The 13878-nt window shown below is 41.7% G+C and overlaps 1 protein-coding gene across 1 annotated transcript in view; it reads right to left on the bottom strand.

Annotated features, from left to right (window-relative positions):
* Positions 1–726: 726 nt before the first annotated feature.
* The window catches only part of CNST (consortin, connexin sorting protein), a 64149-nt gene continuing 50997 nt past the window's right edge, over positions 727–13878 (bottom strand). The window contains exons 10-11 of the mRNA XM_072141187.1: positions 2937–3057; positions 727–2110 (exon numbers count right to left, since the gene is read on the bottom strand). Of these exons, the coding sequence (XP_071997288.1) occupies positions 1905–2110; positions 2937–3057 (327 nt within the window). The 3' untranslated portion in view covers positions 727–1904. The remainder of the gene's footprint in view (positions 2111–2936; positions 3058–13878) is intronic.

Below are 13878 nucleotides of genomic sequence, written 5' to 3' on the forward strand. Positions count from 1 at the left end.
GCGCAGTCTTTCCCCCACAATCGCCCCCCCCCCCCGAGTCGCCTTCAGGGGGGGGCGCCGATCATTGCTATAGCAACTCTGGGATCCGACCTGGACCCCAGTGGGCAGATTGACTATACATCCAGCCACTCCATTCAATACTGTGAGAGCAGTGGGAATTACCAAGCAGAATGTCTGGTTATCTCCAGGCTTCTAACATACTGTGAATGGGAGTGCAGTACATACCAGAGGGCTATATGCAACAATTTTAGAGACGCCCTTAGTTATGAATGGCTTGGTTGGATACATGTTGCACCTGCCAATCTTGTGATTGGTGGGTGTTCCAGCAGTCCAACCCCCATAAATAGGTTTTGTTACTATGGCTATCCTGTGGATAGGGGATCACCATAAACTTAATGCAATCACTTAAATGAAAAAGACAAGAACAACAGCAAAATTCCCTTGTGAATTCACTGTGTGTAGATCTGTCCGATGGATGGACTGTGACCACTGTGATCAGGGATTGGCTGCAGCAATCACAGGATTGCTAGCACGTCTGGCACAGTATACAATATAGGGGCTGTGCTGCTGGAACTTTATTTTCCTCATGACACGGTCTCTGATGGGTTCCATTGAGAGTCTACGATGGTCATGTGGAGTAGAACACAGGTGTTATATAATATATACAGTATATATATTCAATATATGATGCTTATACTCTAAACTACACAATGAGTCAGAAGACAGTTCAACCACGTAAAATATCTTTTTTTTTTAATTCAACTTGGAAAGGGCAAATAACCTCATGTGACAGCAATCAGAAGGTACCACAGGGCGAGACTGATGAGCACAGATTTTGTTGTGACAGCATTTTATTTGTGCACAATCCATATATCAGTTTATAAATATTTGTGTTGCCAAATTTCCCATGATCCTTCATTGTTATAGTATAATTTTCTTTTGTAAATATCTTTTATCTTTACAGATTCCATTATTCATGAGCTTCCTAAAGTGGTTATAAAGCTGAAGGGTGTGAAAAAATAGACAAAAGGAAACACATGATCTAAAGAAACATAAAAATCACACTGCAATGTTTCAAGACACCTCATCTGTCGTATAAACAATAACAAAGAAATAGGTCATAACCACATATACAACAGGTCACAAAAATGCAAATTCCCTTTAAAATGATCAAACACCAATAAATATATTCTACCATGAAAAATGTACTGGACCAGCCAGTACCAACATGTTCAGAAAGAAAACTCTTTTACACTTAAAAGACATACGTTGTTATGAGCTTTTCTCATAAAATGTACAATTTTATCATTTTGTGTAGAAGTATCTTTTGGGTAAAATATTCTCTTACTCTTGTAATATCTAGTACCCATATAATGATGTCCTGCGTTAACAAAGCGAAAAATGAACCTAAAGCAAAAAAAAACTAAACTAAAAACGAATGTAAAACAAAACTAGAACAAATGTGCATTATTGTGAAGATGGAGAACGGATCCATTTTTTTTCTTTACAATGAAAGAAAATCTATAAATTTACATCATAATCTAAAGTCTGATTTATAAAGACACTAATGTTTCAGTGTACAGACCACAGAAACCGAAATACACAACACACAAAATAAAATACGATAAAAAATTCAGGGTTCAACTTTACAGACCATACATACATATTATATTAAAATGCAAATTGTAAAAAGAGTAGGTGGATTGTACATCTTCAGTGATCATGTCAGTGGGCACCTCCGCCTTGTCGCCCCATTGCTATAGTTTAGTTTTCCTAATATTATTTTAAAATGATACAACATAAACATCTTCTTTTACATCTTCGAACGAAATGTTTATAGAGTTTATATTGAAGGATGAAAGTCATGTAAGATTGGGGAAAGGGGAAAAGGAGGGTCCTTTCTGTTATGTGACAAACAGCCAGTGCTTCAATTCCTCCACTCCCTGTACGGCCTGAGTGTAGTAAAAGTCCATATTTGCGGTAAAATCTTTACATACAGAAGATTCCACGTCACCGAATGTGCAGTATAATGCAGTCCCGCCAATACTTAGAAACACAGTCGCAAGGCAAAGTGCGATTAGAAGAATACAGGATCCTCCACCCATTTCCTCTGTAATAAAAATATATTTAGATTTAGAATATATGATAATTCCTGTAGAACAATGTACATAACTAGCAGGAGCCTAGACTTACTATACAGTGGAATACCGAGCTGCAGATCCCTAAACATTCCTGCTGACCACATATGTATACATTTCTTCTAGATGCCTTTAGTAGCTACATAAAGGACATTGTCTAATACACAAAAGTAGGGAGCATGAACACTGTATCCATAAAAAAAAATACTATGAACACAATAAAAACCTGTCACCATGAAAATTCAGTCTGCAGGTAGCATGTAATAGAGCAGGGGAAGGGGTTTCCATCCCCTCTGTGCTGCAGATTCATAACTATTACACCATCATCACCCTCCCACTGTGTGCCGAAACTCTCCCTGCTTCAGGGAGGTTACAGCAGACAGGAGGGGGAAAGGGAAGCAGAGGGGAGGGAGAGACATGCTCCTATACAGTGTAACAGCTTGTGAAGCTACAGCACAGAGGAGCTCTGGTAAGGCCCCAAGAACAAAGATGGAAAATTAGCATAATTGATTTTAGAAGTATGGAGACCATTGATAACAAATATAAGAAGGCATATATATATATATATATATATATATATATATATATATATATATATATATATATATATATATATATATATATATATGTGGTTAGTCACAGAGTGTCCCTGGTTTTTCATGCTTGATTTTTATGTCCCATCATAGCGATACAGAATATAGAGAGTAGTCTAAAGAAATTTTGGAAAATAATTCCAGCAATAAAGTCATGAGATATTTTACCCATTCAATCACTACAAGTGTTACCATTCATACAAACCTTGGTCAAGAACATCTTCTGTTTCCAGGAATCTTACTTTCCTTTTTGTCTGCTTGTGGTTCTCCCCATCACTTCCATTGCGCTTCTTCAATATAGAGACTAAACCAGCAGCAGGGCTCACCTAGTCATAAATAGAAGGGAAAAGATAATTAACTGTATTTATAAGATATAGTGCTAAAATATGCAACTATAAGGGGTTCCCTGTACTTTACATGGCAAAGTGCCCTAGTCCCAGGATCTAATTTTAATACACTTGCCCAATATATTTTGTATATGCAGATATTTGATCATCCATTCTGACAAACCTATGAAAAACAACCCGACACAGAAAAAACAAGATTTTATTAATTCCTCAACTCTATCTCTATATAGATAATAATTAGAGAGTCAGCTCTGCTGCATGTCGGGGAAGCTGGAATTGAGTTTAGTCCCTGGCAGAGTGATCAGGGCCTGGCCATGGGGGTAATTTGCAGGGCCCCCTGTGATAAGTTATGACTGTGGTAAAAGACACTGAAATCCTAAACTTTTAAGGACTGTAAATGAAAATACAAACTGTTGTTTTTGGTCTCCCCTGCTTGTACACTATAAACTAGAGAGGAGGTGAACCACTGCCTACACCCTACGATCTGAAATAGACGGGATTTAGCTAAACCATCACAGGTGCAGTAAATGCTGAATAGGGCTTACAGGTTTATTTTAAGGTTACGCAGCATTTGAAGTTAGAGCCAGGACATCGTCTACTGGATATTGAAATGTGCTGCTTGTGCGCTCTGCCATGTATCCTACAGCCGCCATAGCTAGAAGGGTGCCTGCCACGTTCTGCTTTGTGTAACCCCTTAGTTTGCTAACAATTTTAGATAAAATTACGGTATGTAAAGGACTACATGGCTCATACAGCAGAATATAAGTTATAGACTTGCCAGATGCAAATCTGCTGCAATGTTCAGCAATAGAAAAATGTACGAGAATTCAACACAGATCATCCAAACATTGCAAAAAAAAAGCCACAGTGTAGATAAAGACATATAATAAATTCACATTTGCTTATGCTGTGGGTTTTCTCTGGCCAGCGGCACACGTAGCGTTCTGAACCCGTTTTTGGGCCGATTTTAAGCAGTCTGTTAAAAAACCGCATGCATTTAAAAACGCATCCGTTTTTGACCAGTTTTAATCAAGATAATTAGTTAAACCTGTCAAAATAGGACGCGTTTTTGAAAAATGCATGCGCTTTTTAACGGACTGCTTAAAAATGGTCCAAAAACTGGTTCAAAACGCCACGTGTGCTGCTGGCCTGTGGCAGTGCCCATACAGCAGAGAACATCCAGCACATTACACTACAACAAGCATGTAGTCCTGCAGCACACGTCTCATGTGATTCCAGAGGCCACATGTTTATACAGTCTCATGAGAAACAAACAGTCCCACATCAAGTGTCTAACGCATGCGGTTCAAAACACATTGCACCAGCTGTTAACACTTGTGTTTACAAATGTCAACACTTAAATTAACTCATGTGTTAACATTGCATAGACAAATTAATGCATTAACACAATGTTAACACACGTGTTAACAGCACATTAACGGTTGCATTTTGTAAATGCAAATGTTAACAGCTATTTAACAAAGAAAATCTCTCTCCAGCCGTTGCAATGAGTTTTGAAACGCATGTGCTAAACGCGACATGTGACTGCACCCTCAAGCTGCGTTCACACACGGCGTTTACATTTTTAAAGGAAATAGAACAGCTCACATATTTTACTAAATGTTATGAGGTTAAGAATTTGGGTGCCATTTTTTAAATTTTTTGGAAAATCACCAAACCCTGTATTTAGAGGGACCTGCTCAACTTTCAAATGAATCCAAGGGGCCTAAGTAATAGTAAGACTAGTAATTTACCCCATTGTGGAAACTATAACCCTCAACCAGGGTCGGACTGGCCCACCGGTATACCAATGAAAATACCGGTGGGTCCCGACACATTTCAGCCCTGCCCCCTGTTGTCGCCGACTTCGCCTTCCGTTTCCTCTGGCTCTGCCTCCCAACGCCAATCACTCCGCCTCCAGCTGCCGTGCTGTGTGAGCTCTCTGCATCCTTACTGGTCACCCGCTGCATCTGTGTGATGAGGCCAGCAGGCGCAATGTGATGATGTCATCACGTCTGCCAGCATCACTACATGCAGGAAGATGAGAGCTGCCAGGGAACAGGAAAGGCGAGTATGTGTTTTTTTTTATCACTGGATGAGCAGTCACAATATAGGGTTGGGGGGGGGGTGAGGGTAGCATAATATGAGGGGAACATCAGGGGTCAGAAGCTGAGTAGGAGATGAGATGCCACAATTGCTACAATATGGGGGCTGGAGGTTTGAGGGTGTCCACATATGAAGGGGGTATAAAGTGGCACATTAGGAGCTTGGGGATGAACTAATGGGAGGCCCACAGGATGAGATGGGAGGGGATGAGGAAGAGATGAAAGAAAGTTATATAAGGGGAGAAGAGGGCCCACAATATGAGGAGATGGGGGTCCACAATATGAGGGAGAGAAGATGGGGGCCCACAGGATGAAGGGGGGCCAAAATATCAAGGGGAGATGAGGGGGCCACAATATAAGAGAGATAGCAGGATCCACAAGATGATGGGGGCCCACAATATGAAGGGGAGATTATGGGCGCCACACGATGAGGGAGGCCAACATATAAAGGGGGGATGAGAGGCCACAAATTGAGAGGTAGGATGATGGGGGGCCACAAGATGAGGGGGGGAGGAGAGGCTGCAATATAAAAGGGGAGATATGGGGCCACATATGATGGGGTGATGATGGGCCCACAATATGAGGGGGAGATGAAGGTTCCAAAATATGAGGGGGAGATTATTGGGGGGGCCACCAAAATGAGGGGGAAGATGACGGGGCCACAAGATGATGGAGAGATGACGGGTCATTATATGAGGGGAGAGATGAGGGGCTACAATATGAGAGGAGGTGAGGGAGTACAAAATTAGGGAAAAATGAGAAGCCATAAATGTGAAGGAAGGTTATGGAGGCCACAATATAAGCGAGAGATGAGGGGTACAAAAAGACACACTATGAGGGTTTGAGTGGCCACAGTATGAGGTGGAGAGGGCAAGAATATGAGGGGCACAAGAGAGGTCACACTTTAAGGGGTTGAGGGGACACAATATGAGTGGGAGATGAGGGACCACAATACGAGAAAGAGTTGAGGGACGGGGGCACAATATGAAGGGCCACTTTATTAGGAGGAGGTGGAAATTGAGATTAATAAGAGGTCCTCATTGTGTCTATATTTACACAATGAGATTACACTATGGGGGGGGGGGTCATCTACTGTATCTTTAGTCAGGAAATTTGTGCGTGTCTTGGTTTTGCCAGGTTTTTAAACTTTTTTGATTTACCTTACAGGTAAATATATATCAATGTTGTGGGATGTTGTGAATTTTTTTTTTAAAAAAGTCGTATAAAAGTCACAAAAGTAGTAAATTATTCTGCAACCCCTTCTAAAGCATTTCTAATGCCTGTGCAGGACTGCTGTTTATTTGTGACTTTTTTTTAACCATGATTGGTAACAAAATTGTGACTTTGTCATAGGTCCACATCTGGATCTTAAAGTAATATCAGACTTTAAATGTGCCAAAAAATTTGGCAAAAATAAGAAAAAAAAAAAATCCTAAGATAAATGACCCCCTGTGTGTTTGAATTGCATTTTCTTGTTGTGTTTGCAATGTTTTAAAATGCAACTTAAAATACATATGCGTTTTACCATCATTAATACTAAATGGTAAGTTTTGTGATACATTGTGCATTTGCTGTGCATTTCAAAACTCCATTAACCGGTTAAGGACCAAGCTCTTTCTTGTTTTTTAATTTCCATTTTTCACTCCCCACCTTCAAAAATCTATAACTTCTATTTTTCCATGTACACATCTGGGTGATGGTTTGTTTTCTGTGTAACAAATTGAACTTCATAGTGATGGTATTGAATATTCCATGCCATGTACTAGGAAGCGGGAAAAAAATTCCAAATGAAGTGAAAATGGTGAAAAAAACGCATTTGCGCCGTTTTCTTGTGGGCTTGGATTTTACAGCTTTCCCTGTGCACCCCAAATGACATGTCTACTTTATTCTTTGGGTTGATACGATTATGGGGATACCAAATTTGTATAGGTTTTATAATGTTTTCATACATTTACAAAAATGAAAACCTCCTGTACAACTTTTTATTTTGCCATCTTGTGGCGATAATAACTTTTTCATACTTCGTTGTACAGAGCTGTGGGTGGTGACTTATGATAATGATTTCAATGGTATCACGTTTAGGACTATACGACCTTTTAATCACCTTTTATAGATTTTTAAAATATTTTTCAAAATGGAAAAAGTGCCATTTTTGACTTTGGGCGTTATTTTCCGTTACGGGGATAAATGCTGTGAAAACCCGTTATTATATTTTGATAGATCAGGCATTTGCGGACGCCGCAATACCTTATGCGTTTATAATTTTTACTGTTTATTTATATCAGTTCTAGGGAAAGGGGGGGGAATAATATTCCGCCACTTCCCATAATATTACACCTTCCCGAAGCAACTCCATTGTAGACACTAACGTGGTAGCAGGATCCACCCTGGGAGCCGTGTGTGACCTGGAAGCTAACTGTCTCTAGCTGGGAGCGATGTGCTGCAGCGCATCGTTCCCGCCACAAACATACAGCTCACAGGGACTGGGAAGCCTACTCGCGGCAGCATGATTGTGCAGCTAGCTGTCATTGCAAGCTGACTCTCCCTGCCTGGCTGGGAGCGATATGCTGTGGCACGGTCACTGTGCATCGCTCCCAGTTCCAGAGAGTGACAGTCAGCACACTGTCTGGCGAGGCACATGTCATATGTAGAAATGTCTGACTGACAGTGCCATTGGGTGGGGGGGCCTCCTGCGGGGGCAAGATGGTGGAGGCCCCGCCTATAATCTGGCCCTGCATATGCACATTTTAAAGGAAATCTACTACATGACGCAGTTCTTCTAAACCAAGAACCCTTAAATACTGGGGTATGCCAACTGAAACAGAATACATTGTTCTTTTTGCTTCTAATATCTTAGCTTTTGAGAATAAGGATTTTGAAAATTCTTCAATTGAGCTTGAGGGTCTCACTAACCTCCCCAGCCCAGAGAGCTGGTAACGTAAGCCAGCTCTGATGAGGGAACCAGAAGGGGCTTCTGTGAGGTAGACAAGATCCCCTGAGGCTAATTTGCATAATTTTACAAGAAGTTTTCTCTCAAAAACAAAGCTATTAAAAGCATAAAAACAATGGATCCTGTTGCAGGAGGCACATGCCAACATTCCATTAAAGGGGTTTTCCCACAAATCAAAGGGGGTAGGAGGTAACTTGCTGATTGGTTGGGGGTCTAAGTGATGAGACCACACAGATCACAAAAACAAGGTGTCCGATGGGGGTCCCAGTTACCTCAGTCAGACCCCTTGCCGCTCCCGGAGATTAATGGAGCAGGCAGCCGCGCGTGACTGTTGTGCTCCATGTATCTCAATGTAGCCGACGTAACTTGTCGAGCACCACCCTCGCGATCTCCATCAGCCCCAGGGACACACAATATAACAGCAGCAGTGGCTGACGTCATAGCCTGTGTGCCGCAACGTCGCATGAAACTGTTGCTGCCGGACGTAAGAAGAGGAGACCTGCAGGGGGGTGTTGGAAAGGTGAATATGGTCTTTCTTGTTTTATGTGCTGGGCATAATGTGGATGGCTGGCTGGCTATATACTGGTGTGCAGGTGGCTGAATAGCTCTATACTGGGGGGTGTGAGCAATGTGTTTCCCACCCTAGGCTTATTCTTCGAGTCAATAAGTTTTCACAGTTTTTTTTTGTGGTAAAATTAGGAGCCTCGGCTTATAGTTGGGTTGGCTTATACTTGAGTATATGCGATATACCCTTTTAGCTCTATGTGCCAGAAACACATGAACAGCAGTGTATGTGAGCATGTCATTATTTAAAAATTATTCAAAATTATGTAGATTTACTTCAATTTACATTTTTTTTGCAAAAACAAGGACATTTGAAGCTAAAAGAAAAGTGTATTTTGCCAGAAGGGGAACACAGCATGTACGTTTACTTGCTTTACAATCCTTCATCCTGGTGGTAGATTAACTTTAAACTAAGCCACACCCCTTGTTCAGTACAAAAAATAAAAATTACCAAAATACATAATAAATCTCTTGCATGGTTTCTGGTGAAAATTTTGCCACAACATACACTCACCGGCCACTTTATTAGGTATACCATGCTAGTAACGGGTTGGACCCCCTTTTGCCTTCAGAACTGCCTCAATTCTTCGTGGCATAGATTCAACAAGGTGCTGGAAGCATTCCTCAGAGATTTTGGTCCATATTGACATGATGGCATCACACAGTTGCCGCAGATTTGTCGGCTGCACATCCATGATGCGAATCTCCCGTTCCACCACATCCCAAAGATGCTCTATTGGATTGAGATCTGGTGACTGTGGAGGCCATTTGAGTACAGTGAACTCATTGTCATGTTCAAGAAACCATTCTGAGATGATTCCATCTTTATGACATGGCGCATTATCCTGCTGAAAGTAGTAATCAGATGTTGGGTCCATTGTGGTCATAAAGGGATGGACATGGTCAGCAACAATACTCAGGTAGGCTGTGGCGTTGCAACGATGCTCAATTGGTACCAAGGGGCCCAAAGAGTGCCAAGAAAATATTCCCCACACCATGACACCACCACCACCAGCCTGAACCGTTGATACAAGGCAGGATGGATCCATGCTTTCATGTTGTTGACGCCAAATTCTGACCCTACCAACCGAATGTCTCAGCAGAAATCGAGACTCATCAGACCAGGCAACGTTTTTCCAATCTTCTACTGTCCAATTTCGATGAGCTTGTGCAAATTGTAGCCTCAGTTTCCTGTTCTTAGCTGAAAGGAGTGGCACCTGTGTGGTCTTCTGCTGCTGTAGCCCATCTGCCTCAAAGTTCGACATACTGTGCATTCAGAGATGCTCTTCTGCCTACCTTGATTGTAACGGGTGGCGATTTGAGTCACTGTTGCCTTTCTATCAGCTCGAATCAGTCTGCCCATTCTCCTCTGACCTCTGGCATCAACAAGGCATTTCCGCCCACAGAACTGCCGCTCACTGGATGTTTTTTCTTTTTCGGACCATTCTCTGTAAACCCTAGAGATGGTTGTGCGTGAAAATCCCAGTAGATCAGCAGTTTCTGAAATACTCAGACCAGCCCTTCTGGCACCAACAACCATGCCACGTTCAAAGGCATCAAATCACCTTTCTTCCCCATACTGATGCTCGGTTTGAACTGCAGGAGATTGTCTTGACCATGTCTACATGCCTAAATGCACTGAGTTGCCGCCATGTGATTGGCTGATTAGAAATGAAGTGTTAACGAGAAGTTGGACAGGTGTACCTAATAAAGTGGCCGGTGGGTGTATATCTGACCACAGCATTCCCGATTATGGCTGGTATACTTGACAAACCAAATAGAATATTCCATGAAATGTATAGTGATGGGCCATATGCAAGAGAAAAACAGATGCTTGGCACATACCAAGCTCTATCACTACTATGGTATGAAGTTATCTTACAAGTCTATTGCTTTTACTATAATACTCACACAAAACCAGTGACTTACCCCGGCCTTGCACTGCAGGTCCTTTCTCATGCTGTAATGCACTAGAACATATGCAGGGCTCTATATGGGGGAATAAGTATGACAGGACAGGGTGTCCTTCACCCACAGGAGGAATAAGAGTAATATCCTTGGAGGGCGGAATGTTGACTTATTGTTGCATGTACAAGTAAGTCATAAAGATCAGACTTCAGACACTGTGCTCTGTAACCCTTTCATTGTCAAATTATATGAAGTCATTGTTTGATAAAATTTGTCAACTCTAGTCAACACTAAGTAGTTTTATGTGTTTTTCCCATAAAAGTTTTGGACTATGGAAAATACTCTAAATCTGACTTTTATCCATTTTAGTGGATTTATTTTCCTCTAACAGCACTTTAAACAAAAAAAAAAAGAAATGTCTCATCTTTGGCAGAAAAACCCAAGAACATTCTTCCTGAAATGCATTAAGAGCCAAGAGAAATGTGCTGCTCCAAAAGGACTTCATACAGATTGTGAACGTTTTGGTTTCCTTTAGAGGGGTTAGCTCACTGCAAGTCTAGGTTAGGCTGTATACCCAGCACCTAGACTGACACTGCGCCAAACCCTATTATGTTTAATTGCTGTATCTGTGATCCTCACTAACATAACATAAAAAAAAAAATAAAAAATCATTCACTATTTTAGTATCTAAAATCCTCTTAAATGTTTATAATGTAAATAAACCTAATTTTCCATTTGAACCTTAGTAATTAACTTTTTCTGTAACACAGTAATATTTTTATTCATGCTTATTTAATTTTATGTCCCGTATATATTCGAGTATAGGCTGAGTTTTTCAGCACAATTTTTGTATTAAAAATGTTACTCTTTAAAAAGAGTACTCACCTTTCCGACACCCTGGGCAGGTCTTCTTACTTAATGGCACCAGCTCAGCGACAGGTCCATGCGCAAGGCCTGGCTGGCGCACAAATTATGTCAGCAGCATTTTTTAAGAAAGGGAGGTGACCTCACACCTGGTGGCGTGAATAATAAACAGCCCGGAGCGCCAGACATTCTGTCCCCGCACTCTGCATTTTCTAACGCTATTCTGACCCAGCATGTCAAGATTAAAGACGACCAGGATCAGGATTGGGATGAATGAGGTCTATAGGGAAGTATGTTCAGTCACTGCAATATATGTACAGTATTTCACCAGAAATTACTGAATATATGGTAATATCATAATGTCCTGATTCATAAAAAAAATGTCCCATAACTGAAACTCAAATTACTGGAGCAAAGCCTGAACCTGTCCTACGTGTACACCAGTTTGTGCCACTCCTTCTGTACACAGATAGAACTACACTTTCCTACAGATAAGACATTTTTGAGATAAGTAGTAAATTTATATTTGCTCTGTCATATTAATAAGAGGTCCTCTAAGAAATGACAAAAAGAAACACTATGATACATTTCCATGGTGCATCCACAATTTCACAGGGAGACATAGTAGGGGGGTGTAGCTGTAGCTGTGAGTCAGTAATGTGGACAGCTCATTGTCAGAAGTCACACTCCCAACCCCGCCCCCCACCCCTCGATCATAATGTAATGACATGTACCAGAAAATTGACATCACAACAAGAGCCATCAACATAAATCTATCTTGGACGTAATATGTCCGCTATGTCAGTTCCAATAAACTCTCTAGGAGCTGCTTACTAAAGTAAGCAGCTCCTTAGCCCTACCCCAGCAATAGCAGTGTTAAACTGCTAGCTTTATCGGAACATACCAATAAAGCTAGCAAGCTGCTTTAGCCCTCTGAACGCCAGACCAAGCTTACAGCAGTATGTTCCGATAAAATGAGTGGTTTAATACTGCTTTTACTGAGATAGGGCTAGGGAACTGCTTACTACAGTAAGCGGTTCCTACAGAGTTTATGGGGGGGGTCCTCTTTAAAGCAAATCCTGCCAATGCCATCATTGGTCCATGTCCAGCTTTAGAAAACTGACCCTCCAGTGAAAGGAACAAGACTGACAAGAGTCCAGTTAGACGGACATGCCAGTCACTTTACAGATGGCAGACTGATACATCTTCCATCACATACAGTATGTGAACAATTAAAGCTTGTTACGGTGCAGCACCAATAATTAGATATACATGATGAAAGAATTAGCAATATGTTATTCTGAACCTGTGCCCATCAGCTGAGGACACGCCATAGGTAAACCTCCCAGAATAACAGCATGGCACCACAAACTATGTGCCCCCCGCCAGCGCTCATTTCTAAAAGAAACCACTGCTGTACTGAACCTAACACATTAGTATAATAATCAGCACAGATATATTCTTACCATCCTGCATCTTTATCACACAATACACAAAGTATCTAATATCATGAAGGTCCAATACAGAAATATCCATTGCTGCACATGAATTTTTCCATGGAGGTTTTCCTGATATGAATCCACTCAGGGACAAGCTCTTTTATGGCACCCTGAATTCTGCTGACAGCCCAGTAAACCAACCATGGGGCAGTCACACATGGAAGTGCGAAATACATTGTCTAACACCGCTAACAACGCAGAGGACATGCTAACCTGTAAATAATGCACTTGTTTATATATCTATAAAGCTTGTTGCTTTTAAATAAAAGATGAGCATTCTACTTTACATGTTTTGGAAGTTTCAGCCATCTCTTCTCGCCTACACTTTTTTACCCTTTCATGCCACTCTTCTAAAAAATAGGCCAGGGCTTGGGTTTTCCTATATTGACACCAAACGAGTATAACATCAAGCTCACATCAGCAGTAGGCACAGAGAAACGTGCCTAAATTTACGTAGGCATGTGTCCAGAGATCGCATTAACGCCTCACCACGCGTCATAGACGCGTGATGAGGCACCATTACCCCCCAAAATAATTGCCATGCGTAAAGATACGCTTGGCAATTATTCCGTGTAGCGCGCAGGCAGAATGGCCCGGCGCGCACTGTACAGGAGGGGAATGGCAGTAGAGTGATTGCATCGTGCGCGGGACCGCTCAGCAGGATGCAGCGATCTCTGGGATCTGTGAGCGCTGGACCCAGGGGAGACATGTGAGCCGCTGCTACTCGTCCTGCTCCAATTCTCTCTGCCTGCAGCAGCGGCCAGCAGTTATGTGATCCCGGGTGAGTGTGAGCCGCGGTACACTGCACTCTATGTGTATGTGAGTGAGTGCTGTGTTGTGCCAGTGCAGGGCCCACTTAAGGCGGGGGAGGTGTGTGACAGGGATATAATAATGATACAGAGAGCGGTTA

The sequence above is a fragment of the Engystomops pustulosus genome, chromosome 3 (genome assembly GCF_040894005.1).
Source record: "Engystomops pustulosus chromosome 3, aEngPut4.maternal, whole genome shotgun sequence".
In the NCBI taxonomy this organism is placed as follows: Eukaryota; Metazoa; Chordata; class Amphibia; order Anura; family Leptodactylidae; genus Engystomops; species Engystomops pustulosus.